General features: G+C 44.8%; 1 protein-coding gene across 3 annotated transcripts in view; it reads left to right on the top strand.

Annotated features, from left to right (window-relative positions):
• Positions 1 to 963: 963 nt before the first annotated feature.
• rnf8 (ring finger protein 8) overlaps positions 964 to 17,798 on the top strand; it is a 30,408-nt gene continuing 13,573 nt past the window's right edge. Inside the window, exons 1-3 of one of the 3 annotated variants that reach the window (XM_008125127.3) lie at positions 964 to 1,181; positions 12,095 to 12,223; positions 15,070 to 15,810. In XM_008125127.3, the coding sequence (XP_008123334.1) occupies positions 1,065 to 1,181; positions 12,095 to 12,223; positions 15,070 to 15,810 (987 nt within the window). In that variant the 5' untranslated portion in view covers positions 964 to 1,064. The remainder of the gene's footprint in view (positions 1,182 to 12,094; positions 12,224 to 15,069; positions 15,811 to 17,798) is intronic. The other 2 variants (XM_016990605.2, XM_008125120.3) reach the window with 2 other exon arrangements.

Below are 17,798 nucleotides of genomic sequence, written 5' to 3'. Positions count from 1 at the left end.
GACAGACTTTATATTTCTAGGCGCGAAGATCACTGCAGATGCAGACTACAGCCAGGAAATCAGAAGACGTTTGCTTCTTGGGAGGAGAGCAATGGCCAACCTCGATAAAATAGTGAAAAGCAGAGACATCATACTGGCAACGAAGGTCCGCATAGTGAAAGCAATGGTATTCCCCGTAGTAACCTATGGATGCGAGAGCTGGACCATAAGGAAGGCTGGGCGAAGAAAGATAAGACGCTTTTGAACTTTGGTGCTGGAGGAAAATCCTGAGAGTGCCTTGGATCGCAAGAAGATCCAACTAGTCCATCCTCCAGGAAATAATGCCCGGCTGCTCACTGGAGGGAAGGATACTAGAGGCCGCATCATGAGAAGACAGGAAAGCTTGGAAAAGATCGTGATGCTGGGGAAAATGGAAGGAAAAAGGAAGAGAGGCCGACCAAGGGCGAGATGGATGGATGGTAACTGTGGGTGGCGACGATAGGGAACTCTGGCGTGGACTGGTCCATGAGGTCACGAAGGACTACGTGAATGAAGAAGAAGAAGCCTGTCCCCTTAGCCCTTAATTGCAAACATGTTGATCAGAAGTGTTGGTCTGTTCCATCTGTATCAGGCATGAGCAAACTTGGCCCCTCCTTCCAGGTGTTTTGGACTTCCACTCCCACCATTCCTAACAGCCTCAGGCCCCTTCCTTTTTCCCCTCAGCCGTTTAAGGAAGGGGCCTGAGGCTGTTAGGAATGGTGGGAGTGGAAGTTCCAAACTCTTGAAGGGTTCATGGGCAGTGGTGTCAAACTGCATCCCTTCAACAATGTAGGTGCGCCTCCACCTCTGTCAAACATCTCACCAGGGCTGAGCGGGTCTGTTTATGATACAGTCCAGATGTACGCCTTACGCACACGCAATAAGTGTTTCTGTCTCCGGCATCGATTAAGCTATACTATGAGAGGCGCCATCTTTAGTGAGGAGCGGTTGAAGGCATGATTGTGCGTTGCCCAAAGCAGGGCGGGGCGTAACTATGTATTGAGCGATTACTTTTGCCTGCGTCCCTCTCGCGCGGGCAGTGGAAGATGGCGGCGGGTGGTGGCGGCGCTATTGGCGCCCTCTCAGAGGAGCCGGCTCGGATTTGGTGCCTGAAGCGCGCGGGCCTGAGCGAGGAATGGCTGCTGCTGGAAGGCGGGAGCGAGGTGAGCGCAGGGCCCGAGGGCTCGGAGGAAGGCAGGCTTCGGGAAGGGGAGGGCCGAAATCCTCCTCCTCAACGAGGTTTGGACTTCAACTCCCAGAAGCCTCAGCTGCCGTGGCCAATAGCCAGGGATCATGGGAGATGGAGTTCAAAGTGCCTGAAAGACCAGAGTTTGGGAAACAAGTCTCAGTAGACGCATAAAGCAAAGCCAAAGTGGGAAGGAGGCATTTCCTACTTTGTTTCTAGCTTCTAGGGCTACATTCCTGAATTTTACCTCGAGAAGTACTATTTCACTGAGGTAAAATTTATTTCCCTGAGGTAAAAGTACTGTTTCTCTAGAGCAGGCATGGGTAAACTTGGGCCCTCCAGGTGTTTTGGACTTCAGCTCCCACAATTCCTAACAGGCTGTTAGGAATTGTGAGCACTGAAGTCCAGAACACCTGGAGGGCCCAAGTTTGCCCATGCCTGCTCTAGAGCAGTGGTTCTGAACCAGTGGGTCCCCAGGTGTTGTGGCCTACAACTCCCAGAAATCCCAGCCAGGTTATCAGCTGTTAGGATTTCTGGGAGTTGAAGGCCAAAACATCTGGAGACTCACAGGTTGAGAACTACTGCTCTAAAGGCTGCGTTAAATGCATTTGAGTGGTGAAATGAGAAATGCCTCCCTCCCACTTTTGGTTTGGTTTCTGTTATTATTACTATTATTATTTTATTATATTTATTTATACCCTGCCCTTTCTCTCCACAAAGGAGACTCAAAGCGGCTTTTATGCATAAAAAAGCATGGCCAGGGGAGCATTTGCACGTCTGTACCTTGAGAAGCCAGACTTGGCCACTATGGTCCATGTTCTCATCACATCTCGTTTAGATTATTGTAATGCATTCTATGTGGGGTTGCCTTTGAAGACTGTTCAGAAGCTTCAAATAGCCCTACCGGGCGGCAGCCAAGTTGCACAGTGGAGAGATGTACAGGAAGCACACAACTCCTGTTGCATCTGCTCCACTGGCTGCCAGTCTGCTATTGAGCACAATTCAGAGGGCTGGCTTTAGTCTATACATCCCTAAATGGTTCTGGTCCAGCTTACCTGTCCGAACGCATCTCTTCCTTTGAGCCAGCTAGAGCACTAAGATCTAGCGGGGACGCCCTAATCTCGGACCCGCCGCTTTCACGTATGCATTTGGTGGGGACGAGGGACAGGGCCTTCTTGGTGGTGGCTCCTCGGCTCTGGAACTCCCTCGCCAGGGAGATTGGCCCCCTCCCTCCTAGCTTTTAGGAAATAACTTAAGATCTGGTTATCTAAAAAGGCATTTGGTGAATGACCGAAACATGGAAGAAAGAAAGAGCCACAAAGTGATCTTGTCCAAAGAGAGTTGCCGGAGTGTTGTCATAGAGACATTGTGAGGTAGGCCTTTTCAGAGGTGGAGAAGGGAGAAAGTATGGGTGTAGTGCCCCCCCCCCCAGCCTGAACAATGCTGGATATATATGCTAGTTATACAATAAATCAGTGTTATATTGATTTAAGTTTGTCTTTATTTGCTTCTAATGATCAATATTAACTTTGAATTAATACAGAATTTAGGTTAGGTTATGGTTTGGGATATAGTATTGTTTAAGCTTATTTTAATAGCACTTGTGACGCAACCAGAAAGTACATTAATCCATCCTTTACAAATCCCCATGGATGCAGGTTAACTGAGAGTCTACTATAAGAAAATAAATCCTGGGAAGTGTTCCCTAGCAAACGTTCGTGGTACTTTGATCACATTGTGAGAGAAAGTATTTTGTGGGTTTCTACAAGAAACATGGATGGGTGATCTATTCATTCTGCTGAAATCTTCCAGTGTATTCTTTAAACAGGAATAATTCTTGTGCTGCCTCCAGCTAGTACCTTGTTGCTATCTAGATTCAAAATTGATTTGGCAGTTGTTTTATACTTATTTTCTTCGAAGTAAGTTTTCATGATTTAAGTGGGACTTCACCCTTAGAGTGTGGATAAGATTGCAGACTCTGGGGTTTCTGTGCCAACACATGCAAATAATTTAAGATTTATCCCGTTTTCATTCTGACGGGCAGTTTACTATGAGAATGTGTATTTTCTGCAACTTAAACTTGACTGCACCTTGAAATCTAGTAAGCAGATTGTTTGAAAGCAGTCTGATAGTCAGCCAGGATGACTTTTCATCCACTAACCCACCCCAGAAGCAAAGATATGGTACCTGACCAGTGGCTCAGTTAGCCTCATGCTTTTATTGAAAACTTGAAAATATAAAGGCAAGGTTGGTATCAAACACATGGCAACATTTGTCTTAAAGCATTAATAGGTCCCAGCATAAGCCTGGTTTGAAGTTGTATCAAACAAATACATTAGAAAACTTTAATGTCTTATTAAATTTATAGCCTATTTTTCCACAAGGAAGTGACTCTGAAGTGGCTTACATTGATATAATAGTATATCCAGAGATCTCAAGGTACAGTGGAGGCAATAAAATAACATTCAACAATTGAACAGCTAAATGAATTGATGTCCAGATTGTTTGGCCTAAATACCAAAATGCCTGATCCTGCCTAATCTTGAAAGCTAAGGAAGATCAGACAGGATCTATATGTTCATGGATGGGAGGCCACAAATTAGTTAAGATTTGGTTAGTACTTCATTAAGAGACCATAGACTAATACCAAGTGCTGAAGGCTATATTTTAGGGTGAAGAACTGGCAAAAGTACCTATGGACATTCATTGCCTAACACAGTGGTTCCCAAACATATTTGGCCTACCACCCCCTTTCCAGAAAAAATATTACTCAGCGCCCCGTGGAAAGGGGGACATGGCTTAGAGGGGTGGGCGTGGCTCCTGCTCAAGAGGGTGGGTCTGAGCCTCTTCCCTAGTCTAGGAGGGGGAGGTGGCCGGGACCACAAATGGGTGGTCAGGACTGGGGTGGGTGGAGTTATGAGCTCTGAGGCAGGGCTGAACTTCTATCCCTGTCCTGCGGTGTCTGCCATAACACAGGGGGCAGGGCTAGAGGAGGGGGCATGGCCTCTTCCCAAGTGCCTGACAGGGCTGAACCTCTATACCCCGCCCACGTGTTCTAACAAGTGCCTCAGAGGAGGTATACAGAGGTTCAGCCCTGTCTCGCGCTCTTGGGAAGAGGCCCTGCCCCTAGCCCCGCCCTTTAGTCGTAAAAGGCCTCTCAGGAGGCTCAGCCCTGTCTCGGGCTCTTGGAAGGAGGCCCCGCCCCCTTCCCTAGCTCCGCCCTCTGTGTCCTAACAATTGCTTCAGGAGAGGTATAGATTCTCAGCCCTGTCTCGGGCTCTTGGGAAGAAGCTACGCCCACTCCTCTAGCTCCGCCCCCTGTGTCCTAACAAGTGCCTCAGGTGCTCAGCCCTGTCTTCGGCACTTGGGAAGAGGCCCCACCTCACCCCTGGCCCCGCCCCGTGTCCTAATAAGTGCCATCACCGCCCCCCTGGATCGCTGCAGCGCCCACCAGGGGGCGGTAGCACCCACTTTAGGAATCACTTGCTGTGATGACCCATGGGCCTTGTAGTCCTGCTCAGGACATTGTAATCCCTGATGAAGAAGAAAACTTGGGTTTTTTACCTTCCCAGTCAGAACTGGAATCTTCTCAGCCAGATCTTTCCCAGGCAGATCTGGGAACCTTGCACCTGCAAGAAAGTTGTGTCCCAGAAGTATGTCAAACAAACCCAGAGCCCACATCTCCCGTGTTCTTGCGCCGTGAGTTTTGTAAACAACAGAGGGGTTTGGAAGCAGCTTCGCGCAGGAGTGCTAGAATTGCAGCTAAGAATGTAGCCAATTAAGACTGCTTTCCGTGAGAATCTTTAGGGAGTCAAACATCTGGTCCCAGAGTTTAGCTTTCGTTTCTGGTTCCCAGAGAACTGCTTCGGCGGGAAAGTTAGACTCTATATAGGTGTTTTACCCGCGTAGTAACTTCGCGGAGTCAATTCGTCAGCCTCCGGAGCGAGTTGTGTCTGGACAGCGCGCTCCGTTTCAAGCCTCGTTCCTGCTCAAGCCTTTGCCTGCCTTCCAGCCTTCGCTCCAGTTTCCAGCCTTTGTTTACCTACGGACCTTGCTTGTTTCCCGGGACTATACCTTGCCTTGTATCACGGATTTTACCAAGTTATTCCACGGACCTTGTTCTTGTTCCTTGTTACCTTGTTCCACGTTTTAAGCCTTGCTTCAAGTATCAAGTTATTTCCTAGCCTTGCTCAAGTTTATGGATTAAAGGACCTTGTCATCTCCCCTCACTTTGCCTGGCAAAGTGAGTGTTTCGGTTATTGGATTACAACTTTGGATCATAATATTTCATATTGGACATTGCTTTTTTGGACTAATTTTGACCTTTCCTGAAAGGTCTGCTTCTGAACTAACTTTTACATTTATTTTTATTAATCTTATATATTTCCTTAATAAAGATATTAGATTGAATCTGGCCTCTGCGTATGGTTATTGGTGCTCTGTAGCCTGGGTCATGACAGTTTGACTCCGCCACCCTAAGCACCAATTAACCTCGGCCAGAATGTCTACCGGAACCGTACCTGGGCCGAGCGGCCAGCCGATTACCTACACCATCGACAAAGATGAGGTGGATCGAATCCGTGATAAGCTTAATGCCCAGGATGGAGAAATAAAAGGTTTGAAGGAACGCGGAATCCGTCTACCGGCCATGGCGTTGCCAACCAAGTTTACTGGAGAAGCTTCTAAGGTTCATGTTTTCCGTCGCCAATGCCAAGCTTATCTAGAGGCCCGTGCTGCCGAATTTCCCCAAGAAGACATCAAGGTGGCATGGGTTTACAGTCTTCTAGACGGGCCAGCGGCCAACTGGGCGACGGCACTGTTCGACCAAGCCTCTCCACACCTAAGGTCCGCGCAACGCTTCTTGGACCACCTTAAAGAGACTTGGGGAATCGAGGACAATTTGGAGGCAGCCGGTCACAAACTCCGTCGCCTCTTCCAAGGAGACAGACCTATGTCTCAGTACATAGCCGAGTTCCGAGTGCTGGCCCATAACACCGGCTGGAATGATGTAGCCCTCAGGGGACAATTCCGGGAGGGTCTCAACATCGAAATGCTGGAGGAAATCTCCAAGGTGGATCCTCCCCAGACCCTCGAAGCACTCATTGATCAATGTTTACGGGCTGAAGTCATGATTGCCAACAGGAAACAGTGGGTTCGAGGCCAGAGCGGTAGAGCTGGGGCAAAACCCCCCGCTCCCGCCAGCGTTCAGCCACGTCCAGTGTGGAGACCCCCACCACCAACCCCATACCCCAGAGGAAGCGAGGAGGTGCCGATGCAGTTGGGCAACGTGCGTCCCAGATTAGATGCCGCCGAGAAGGCCCGTCGTCAACGCTTAAACCTCTGTTGGTACTGCGGGAACGGGGGCCACTTCGCCAGAGAGTGCCCAGCCAAAGGGAAGCCCGCCGCCCGTCTTGCGGCGGCGTCCTCCACGGAGACGAAGGCGTCTGAGCCGGCTGGCACACAGCCGGCGGGGGAAGCCAACGACCGGGCGTAGAGAGGCTCGCCAACCCGGTCAAAAAACCCGTTCAAGAGCCGCCAACCGGGGTCCTGTTCCTTCTCGTGGTCACCTTATGGTCAGCAAAAAGGGGACCCGTCATGATCCACGCCATGATAGACTCCGGAGCCACCAACAATTTCATTGATAGAGAGTATGCCGACTCTCTGGGATTACAATATCATGATTTCAAGAATGCCCGTGTGGTACAAGCCATAGACGGCCGCCCCCTCAAGACGGGCCCCGTAAGTCAGTGGTCGGAACCCACCAGGATGTGGATAAGGGAACATATGGAAGAGATTTCTTTCTTTGTTACCGAGGTTCCCCATTTCCCTGTGATTTTGGGAATTCCATGGCTGACTCTCCACGACCCAAGCATCTCCTGGTCCAACAGAGAACTGCAGTTTGCTTCACAGTACTGCCAAAACCATTGCCTTGTAGCCAAGGTCTGCCATGCCACAGACACCGAGCCCATCATCACCCTGCCCAAGAAGTACTCAGAGTATTGGGATGTATTCAATGAAAAAGAAGCCGAGAAATTACCCCCACATAGACCTTATGACTGTGCCATTGACCTGGTGGAGGGGGCCCCGATCCCGCGAGGGCACCTATACTCCCTGACTGAACCAGAGCAAGAAGCTCTCAGGGAATTCATAGAGACAAACCTTCGTAAGGGATTCATTAGACCCTCTCAATCCCCAGCCGCCTCCCCAGTGATGTTTGTGAAGAAGAAGTCAGGGGAACTACGCTTGGTGGTGGACTACAGAGCATTGAACAATATCACCAAGCGGAACAGCTATCCCCTGCCCTTAATCTCGGATCTACTGGATCGGCTTCGAGGAGCCAAGGTTTACACCAAGCTGGATCTTCGGGGGGCTTACAACTTAGTTCGCATCAGAGAAGGGGACGAGTGGAAGACCGCCTTCCAGACCAAATTCGGATTATTCGAGTCCCGAGTTATGAATTATGGATTATGCGGAGCTCCCGCAACGTTCCAGCATTTTGTCAATGACATTTTTCAGGACTATCTAGATAGGTTCTTGATAATCTACCTGGACGATTTTTTGGTGTTTTCTAGATCACAATCAGAACATGAGAACCACGTCAAAATGGTGTTACAACGATTGCGGGATCATGGACTTTATGCCAAGTTGGAAAAATGCGCTTTTGATCTACAAGAGGTAGATTTCCTTGGTTACCGTATCTCGCCTCTAGGGCTCTCCATGGATCCAGCCAAGGTTTCAGCAGTATTGGAATGGCGGGCGCCAACTAACAAGAAAGAGGTGCAGCGTTTCTTGGGGTTCGCGAACTATTACCGCAAGTTCATTCCAGATTTTGCCCGCTGGTCTGACCCAATCACTAGCTGCATCCGTGGAAAACAGCCCTTCCGCTGGACTGATCAAGCAGAGAAAGGGTTCCAGCAACTAAAGAAATTATTCACGTCCCAGCCAATTCTACAGCACCCAGATCCTGGAACCCCTTTTGTTGTGCAAGCGGACGCCTCTGATGTGGCGATTGGGGCTGTACTCTTACAACCGGTGGGAGACCACCTTCGTCCCTGTGCCTTTTACTCCCGTCAACTAACCACACCAGAGAGAAATTACACCATTTGGGAAAAGGAACTACTGGCCATAAAGGCAGCCTTTGAAACTTGGAGACATTGGCTAGAAGGGGCCAAATTTCCCATTGAAGTCCACACTGATCATCGAAATCTAGAACATCTAAGAACTGCCCGCAAACTAAATCAGAGGCAGCAACGTTGGGCTTTGTTCTTTGAACGTTTCAACTTCCAGATTCATTATGTGACCCCAGCCCAAACCAAGCAAGCAGACGCCCTGTCACGTAAACCGGAATACGCTGCAGGACGCAAGGAGACCTTTGAATCCCAATTACTACAACCCGAGAACTTTGCCACGCTCACAGTGGGGAACACCAAATCCACTCCCATTGGTTCAACTTCCTCTACTCCAGGACCCATCTGTGCTCAAGAAATCAGGGCTAGTCAGCAAGCAGATGCCTGGGCGCAGGACCAACTTCGTCAAGGTCTGCATTTTCCCTTTTCGCTTAAAGATGGACTGCTATGCTATAGAAATCATGTTTATATCCCACCCGGACCGGGCAGGGAAAAAGCGCTTCGTCTGTGTCATGACTGCAAACCAGCAGGGCATTTCGGACTATTTAAAACCATGCATCTGATCCTAAGGGATTTTTGGTGGCCCAAGATCCGCAAAGATGTGGAAAAATATGTCAACACCTGCCCAGTATGCCAGCGCTCCAAGATAAGAAGGGAGAAGCCCTCAGGGCTTCTGCATCCCCTTCCTACCCCATCTCGGCCATGGGAAATAATTTCTGCGGATTTCATCACTGACCTACCACCTTCCTGTGGATTCACCACGATCCTAGTGGTGGTGGACCTTTTCACCAAGTTAGCCCATTTCATTCCCTGTGAAGGCCTCCCCACGGCCAAAGAGACTGCAGATCTATTCCTTCTACATGTTTTCAGACTACATGGATTGCCCAAGAGTTTAGTCACAGACCGTGGATCTCAATTCACCTCTCGTTTTTGGAAGGCACTACAAAAACTATTGGGCATAGACTCTCGCTTATCTTCAGCTCATCATCCCCAAACAGATGGACAAACGGAGCGCACCAATGCCACTTTGGAGCAGTATCTTCGCTGTTATGTAAACTACCAACAGGACAATTGGGCTTCTCTGTTACCACTGTCAGAGTTTGCCTATAACAATGGAGTTCAAGCTTCTACAAAAGAAACGCCGTTCTTTGCAAACTACGGCTTCCATCCACGTTTCTTTCCCCCTGTCATTGAAACTTCAGAAGTTCCCGCAGCAGAGGATTGGCTGCAGGAACTCACAGCGGTACAACAACTTTTGCTCCAGCAACTAGACCAAGCCAAGGAGGACTATAAACGCCACGCTGACAAACATCGCCAGCCGGGCCCCGAAATCAAGGTAGGAGATCGGGTTTTTCTGTCCACTCGCTTTCTGCCCTCCCACCGCCCTTGCCGGAAGTTAGATGCCCGTTTCATTGGCCCCTATCCAGTGGTGGCGCAATTAAACCCCGTGACTTTCAAACTCCAACTTCCGCGTTCAATGCGCATCCACCCAGTGTTTCACCGTTCCCTGCTCCTTCCGGCGGATGGTGTGCGTCCTGATACAGACCAACCGGCCCCCCCTCCTGTTTTGATGAATGGGGAGGAGGAGTTCGAGGTTGAGGACATTTTGGATTCTCGTTTTCACCGCCGCCGCCTACAATATCTCATTGACTGGGTGGGTTTTGGCCCTGAGGAACGCTCTTGGGAAGACGCCTCCACAGTCCATGCTCCTGATCTAACCCGTCGCTTTCATCAGACCTATCCCGCCAAGCCGCGACCTCGCGCCTCGGGGAGAGAGTCCCAGTTTGGGAGGGGCCTTGAGGAGGGGGATAGTGTGATGACCCATGGGCCTTGTAGTCCTGCTCAGGACATTGTAATCCCTGATGAAGAAGAAAACTTGGGTTTTTTACCTTCCCAGTCAGAACTGGAATCTTCTCAGCCAGATCTTTCCCAGGCAGATCTGGGAACCTTGCACCTGCAAGAAAGTTGTGTCCCAGAAGTATGTCAAACAAACCCAGAGCCCACATCTCCCGTGTTCTTGCGCCGTGAGTTTTGTAAACAACAGAGGGGTTTGGAAGCAGCTTCGCGCAGGAGTGCTAGAATTGCAGCTAAGAATGTAGCCAATTAAGACTGCTTTCCGTGAGAATCTTTAGGGAGTCAAACATCTGGTCCCAGAGTTTAGCTTTCGTTTCTGGTTCCCAGAGAACTGCTTCGGCGGGAAAGTTAGACTCTATATAGGTGTTTTACCCGCGTAGTAACTTCGCGGAGTCAATTCGTCAGCCTCCGGAGCGAGTTGTGTCTGGACAGCGCGCTCCGTTTCAAGCCTCGTTCCTGCTCAAGCCTTTGCCTGCCTTCCAGCCTTCGCTCCAGTTTCCAGCCTTTGTTTACCTACGGACCTTGCTTGTTTCCCGGGACTATACCTTGCCTTGTATCACGGATTTTACCAAGTTATTCCACGGACCTTGTTCTTGTTCCTTGTTACCTTGTTCCACGTTTTAAGCCTTGCTTCAAGTATCAAGTTATTTCCTAGCCTTGCTCAAGTTTATGGATTAAAGGACCTTGTCATCTCCCCTCACTTTGCCTGGCAAAGTGAGTGTTTCGGTTATTGGATTACAACTTTGGATCATAATATTTCATATTGGACATTGCTTTTTTGGACTAATTTTGACCTTTCCTGAAAGGTCTGCTTCTGAACTAACTTTTACATTTATTTTTATTAATCTTATATATTTCCTTAATAAAGATATTAGATTGAATCTGGCCTCTGCGTATGGTTATTGGTGCTCTGTAGCCTGGGTCATGACACTTGCCTAACACAATGCTTGTATTGTGGTCTTCTTAAACTGTGGGTCCTGACCCCAAATGAGATCCCTTTAGCTCAATGTTTGAGTCCTGGGGGGGGGGGGGGGAAATTAAATGTCATTTGGTGCTTTAGACATTTACACGACTCTCTTGTCCAGTGTTGCTGTTGTTATTATTAGTATTACATTTATTTATACCCCGCTTTATCTCCCCTGAAGGGGATTCAAAGCGGCTTAACATAAAAGCATCAGCATAAACATTTAAAATACAGTAGAGTCTCACTTATCCAACATAAACAGGCTGGCAGAACGTTGGATAAGTGAATATGTTGGATAATAAGGAGGGATTAAGGAAAAGCCTATTAAACATCAAATTAGGTTATGATTTTACAAATTAAGCACCAAAACATCATGTTATACAACAAATTTGACAGAAAAAGTAGTTCAATACGCAATAATGCTATGTAGTAATTACTGTATTTATGAATTTAGCACCAAAATATCACAATGTATTGAAAACATTGACTACAAAAATGCGTTGGATAATCCAGAATGTTGGATAAGTGAGACTCTACTGTATACAAATATACGGACATTAAAACAAGATTAAATTTAAGCAGTATTTTAAAATTCCCAGTTAAAAATAATTAAAACAATGAGTCTACAGTGTTTACAATAGACTCTGCAATTGATGCTTCAACTGTACTTCATCAAGAGGAAAATCGGCCAGTTTCGCAAGCCTTGCAAATTCTGATTTGTTTGATATTTATACCTATTTTATATACCTATATTTGGGGTCACGTAAACATTTCTTGGGTGGAAAGGGGTCCTGAGTGGAAATGTTTAAGAAGCCCTGCTCTAAGATATTTCCTTGAATTGCATGTAGTGTATGAATACAGAGTGTCATTTCTGCAGCAATGAAATCCAGATAATTTGTTGATAAACATGGGGTGCTAAGTCTCTGTTTTTGTTTGTTTGTTTAGATAACTATAGGTCGTGGAGCTGGTGTCACATATCAGCTGATCTCAAAATCTTGTCCGTTGATGATCTCTCGGAACCACTGTGTTTTCAAGCAAAATACTGAAGGCCAGTGGACAGTGACTGATAACAAGGTACAGAAAGTCATTAGAAATCAAGTCACATGGAGATGCAGTACATGAAAACAAATAGGAAAATGTTTACTTGGATGCGGGAGAACCATTCCGCCATATAAACATATGCTTATATTGTATGCAGTTTACAGAAACCAAGGCTTAATTGTGATGCAAATCTGATTCAACAATCCTTGTGAGAATTATCTCCAGAATATGGAGTGCTATGTTCTTTTGTAGTGTATTTTCAATTTATTGTCAATGTATATTGAATGATGGTGTCCAAAGGTTGTATCTGCAAAAAACCATCCTCCTACTCTGCGCAGTTTTGGGTTTTGTTCCCCAAGGCACAAACAGTGTTGCTCTAGAGCTCCAGATAAACTTTTGTGGGAAGGCGTGGGTGAGAAGGGCCTTCCACATCTGTAGTCTTTGGATAGTAATACTTAATGTTTTCAAATGTTTAGCATTTACATTATGTATTTGTAATCGTTGCTGAAAACTGGTAAGGTAAGTTTGCATTACTGATACTACAGATGGAACAGTGGAACAGAGGCCATGAAAGTTTGGCTTGCCTCAGGGACCACGTTGAGGTGAGAGTCTGACTAGGGACCTTTTAATATGTAGCTCTGTTCCTTAGTAACTATGCTATAGAAATTGATGTCATCCTACATTTGTACCTTTGTTTTCTTCAAATAATGTTTTAGTGTTCTCATCTTTTATCAACATTAGAGAGCACTGAGATTGGCTTACCAGGGATTTGAATTCAGTGGTCTGGCATTGGTCATTTTCAGTATGAAAGCACCTGTAATTTCTGATGCTGCATGAGCAGTCCTTTTGAAAATTCTCATAAAGAAAATATCCCTTTTACTGAGAAAAACACTGACTCCTTTTTACATGATGAATCTGACAGATATTAGTAGATTCATGTGGTGACATGGCACTTGTCATGCTTCCAGGGAATGAGCTCACTCTTGAAGTGGGATAATTTCTCCAACACTAAACATTATAAAAATTACCTTTTTTGTCTGTACAGGTCCAAATTGGCTCTCAAGAGTTTATTGTTTCATTTTATGAATTGAAACTCTGAGCCAACTCTTAAAATGTCACAGAATCATAATGCATTCATCAGTATTACCTCTTTATTTCCTAGGTTAATTTAGATTTAGTGGAAAATTTTATTTATTAAATATTGAAATGTGTTATAAAGCAGTGAGCTTCTCGTTCAAAAGGGGTTTTCATCTATAAGAAATAATTATATTTAGATTGGATTTTTAGAATTTTTAAAAAGGAATGTTTTAAAACAGTTGTTTAGGCACCCACCTGCAAATCATGGCAGTATTAGACCTGTTCTTGCTCAGATATATAGAAGCAGTATATTTCAAGTCATAAAATGTAGACCTGCTCCCTGAAACATTGACAAGAACACTGGATTAACAACTGTGTTGAAAACACATGAAGTGGAGATGTATACTGGAATTAAGAGTTCTATTTTCTATCCAAAATCACTTGCTGGTGTAGCCAGTATACAGGTTCCACCCCGGCCTGCCCACCATGGACTTCTAACCATGTTAAAGGTTCCCTAGATACAATAGTTTGTGAAGCATTGTTAGAAATGACTAACATCTGCATCTAGATTGCTTACTCTCCAAGTTTCTTTAAGGTTGTAATGGCAATATTTTAAAAAGAAAAAGCATTTCCCCAGCCATTAGTCTATATGAAGGAGAACTCTATATAGTCATCTTTAAATCATGAACTTTTATTGAAAAAATCAACTCCCAAAACCAGAGTTGACTTATCCATGTGTTGATATTAATATTGTACCACAATTCTTATCAAAAAAGGGACCACTTCTTCTGAATCAAGCAATGAAAGCCAAATGCTTTATCTGTGTCAGGAGAACATAAGACAACCTCCAACACTGTCCCAGGAAATTCTAAGAGCACTTCCAACTCTTTCCCAGGAAAACCTAAGAATACCTCCAACCCTTTCCGCTGTCTCCTTTCTGAATGCCTGGGTAAGGAAAAGGTTCAGTGGCCAGGAGTAGTTGTCTCCCTGAGGTGCCATTGACACTTTTCTTTCTTCATGGAATGACCATCCACTTATCCAGAATCATTACAAAATCCATGATTTAGGCCCTCAAACCTGACTTAGACTTGTACATCAACTTAGTATATATGGTAGTAGCTGCTTTCCCACATTCCCCTTTGATGAATCTATTGGTTCATGACAGTCTAGAATGTAAATATAGTAGAGTTCTGGTTAACTGACTTCCGGTTATCCGACCTTCCGTATTATCCGACCCTTGGGAGGTGCTCTGTGTGCGTTGCTAGGCAACCACGTGCACGGGGCTCCCCTAAACCTAGTGCTCGCCGTAGGGATGAGCTCCGTCTCTCCAGTGAGCACTCACCCCTTGGGAGATTCGCTGTCCGCGTTGCTAGGCAACAACGTGCACCGGGCGCTTCCCTAAACCAGCTTGCCAGAAGGGATAATAGGGCCTCCCTATTATCCATCAGTTCTGGTTATTCGACATTCGGCCCGCTGGTTTATGTCGAATAACCAGAACTCTACTGTAATCTGAATGATAGCTGGTTACTTCGGAGGTGAGTCATGGAGGGAATGCAGTTTTAAAAAGCTCAGTGACGAAGAAATGAATTGTTTCAAAATAATTTCTTATAAAACACAAGAAACACCATAAGTGGTCGATCTGCTCTTGAAGTTAACAGCTTTTTTAGTCTTATTTTAGTTCGATGTTTAAAGTGATATGTTGTTTCTTTGTCATTTTATCTACATGCACAACAGTTCATGTTTTTATTTGGCAAAAAACTAAGTAGATTCTCTTCTTAAATATTCGTTTTCTTCTTACCTAGAGTCTAAATGGTGTCTGGTTGAATTGTGAACGCATCGATCCATTAAAGCCCTACTGTTTACAAGAAGGTGACTTTATCCAATTAGGAGTGCCTTTAAAACACACAGAAACAGCTGAATATGAATATACAGTAATACGGGAAGAATGGAAGAAAATTCATCCATTTTTAGCATTAAAAAATGACCAGCTAACTGAAAAAACGAAGGATACGAGGGCTAAACGTAAAATTAGTTTGGAAGAATCAGAGGCATCTGGAGCAGAAGGGCCCTCTAATTCCAGATCAAAAAGAGAGAGGGTTTCTTTTGAAAATGACTCATTGAGGAAGTCTGAGGGAGTCAGGACAGAACTATCCAAACAGCCAACAGAAAACATGGATATAGCACCCCTGCCTCCAAAACCAAGCAAGAAGGAAAAGAAGAAAAATCACTGTAGCACTGTTCAGCCAGAACATGATTTATGTGTTGTATCTAAAAGCCAAAAAGCACCAAGGTTGGCACAGTCTTGTAGTGGCTTGGAACAAATAATGAAAACTCTGGCAGATATGACAAAGCTAAAAGCCAAAATGCAAGAGACCCAAACAGCAGTGTTGAATGTGAGACAAAAGAATAAGAAATGTGCTCCAAAGGAGATCCAGGTTTTGGAGAAAGAGTTGCAAAACTTGCAGGACCAGTTATGCACTGAGCAGGAACATCAGCAGCAGCGTGTCGAACAGCTGGAGAAAACCTTCTGCGAGGTGCTGGAGGTAGGTACAAGCAGATACACACAACCAGTAGGTATTGAATGAAAATTTGTACATGCTGAAGGACAGGCTACATCAGAATAGTTTCATGGGGGGCAATCCAACTTTTTTAGTGCTTGCAAAACTCTAAAATCTGATTTTTGTTAATGAAATTTCTTTGAGTGCAATCTTATGCTAATCAAGAAGTCCCAGTGCATAAATTGCATTTAGTGTTTCATTTATGTGGTATCTGATTGACCTTTCAACCCCCACTGCCAACTTGTTTGAAACTAGTTTAGTTTTCTTTCTACAATCTCAGTTGTTTCAGCTACTAGTGCAAAGTGGATTGACGCATGACATTGTTCTTAATTGCAAATATCTAAGCATAGGAAAAAGTATGTGCAACATGTTAAATTAAATGTTATTGTACCTTGAAGCAGTTCCTGACTTGTGGTGATACCCCAAGGTAAATTTCGACAAGATGTGTTCAAATGGGGTTTATCGTTGATTTCCTCTGATGCTGAGGTGTGTGGCTTCCTCTGAGACTGAGAGAGGCTTTTCACAACTGAATGGAGATTTGAACCCATCTCCACTGAATTCCTAGTCCAACACTGCGACTATAACACCACAAAACTTTATTGCAAATGTTCATGTGTTCATCATCTTGCTGGTCTATGTTTTTACATTGAAGGTGTTTTACCACTTTTCACTCATTTATGTGTTTTAGTTTTCTGAAGAGATCTTGTGCAGAAAGCATTGTGTGTGAAGCCACCAATTTTAGTTTTATTCCACTGCAAAATCTGTATTGATAAGTACAGATTTTAAATCATATTATGATCACTTCATGATGAAATATGGAAGAATGCCGTATTTGCTTTCAATTTTGTCTTTAATTTTTGTTAAAGTGCTCTTATGAATCTAGCATGGTAGTGAAACCGGCAAAGCCCATTCATTAGTAAGACACATGAGACTATTTCTGTAAACAAGGTATTGGAGGAAAAGATCAGGCAAAATAACTGCACCCACTGTAGGAATATAAGTCTTGGCATACCTGATGTAGCTGTACAATAGTTGTGTTTGCTAGCTTGCAATCCACAATTTAGTGTGTGATTTGAAGTGCTCAAGTAGATTAATATGAAAATTGAAGGCAGAAACATGTTCTAAACAGTGAAGTGAATGAATGGTTTTTATCTGAAGGGTATTGTTAAACAGCCACTTTGTGGTGAGGGGGCATTACAGTTAGAGTTTTAGAATATTTGATATTCTAAATATTAGTGTTTCAAAATATTTTTTTCTCAAGAACAGAGAAAAGTATTTATGTTAATGGGAAGGAATTGCAAACATGCAGTAATCTCAGCACTGTAATCCCAATAATTTTTTTTTAAAAAAAACATGTTTTGTTTTATTGGTATTTGAGCTCTCTGTGTTTCCATTCCAAAGGTCATCAAAACATAGAAGTACTTGTACCATTTAATTTTGTGTTTTTTTCAAAAAAACAACAAAAAAACAATCTATATATATAAAAGAGTGATGGCATCACGGCGACTCACAAAACAACAAAAGTACAGGCCCCGCAACCTCGAAATTTGACAACACAACCCATCATCCATGCCTCCAGGTTGATACAACAAAAAGAAAAGAAAAACAAAGTCCTAATTAGAGGGAGAGCAATAATTTTTTTATCCAATTGCTGCCAGTTTAGAGGGCTAATCTCTGCCCACTTCGTCTCCTAGCAACCAATTCCTAGCAAGCCAAGGGACAGCCAGGGTTCAGTTAGGGGACAGGCAGACTTAGGCTATCTAATTTGCACTGGATTATATGGCCGTGTAGACTCAAGGCCCTTCCACACAGCTATATAACCCATTTATAATCTTATATTATCTGCTTTGCACTGGATTATCTTGACTCTACACTACCATATAATCCACTTCAGTGTGCATTTTATACAGCTGTGAAGAAGGGGCCTCATATAATCCAGTTCTAAGCAGATAATATAAGATTATCAATATACA

The sequence above is a fragment of the Anolis carolinensis genome, chromosome 1, assembly GCF_035594765.1.
Source record: "Anolis carolinensis isolate JA03-04 chromosome 1, rAnoCar3.1.pri, whole genome shotgun sequence".
Classification (NCBI taxonomy): Eukaryota; Metazoa; Chordata; class Lepidosauria; order Squamata; family Dactyloidae; genus Anolis; species Anolis carolinensis.
Note: the sequence above shows the minus strand (reverse complement) of the source record. Positions and strands in the feature narration are given on the sequence as shown.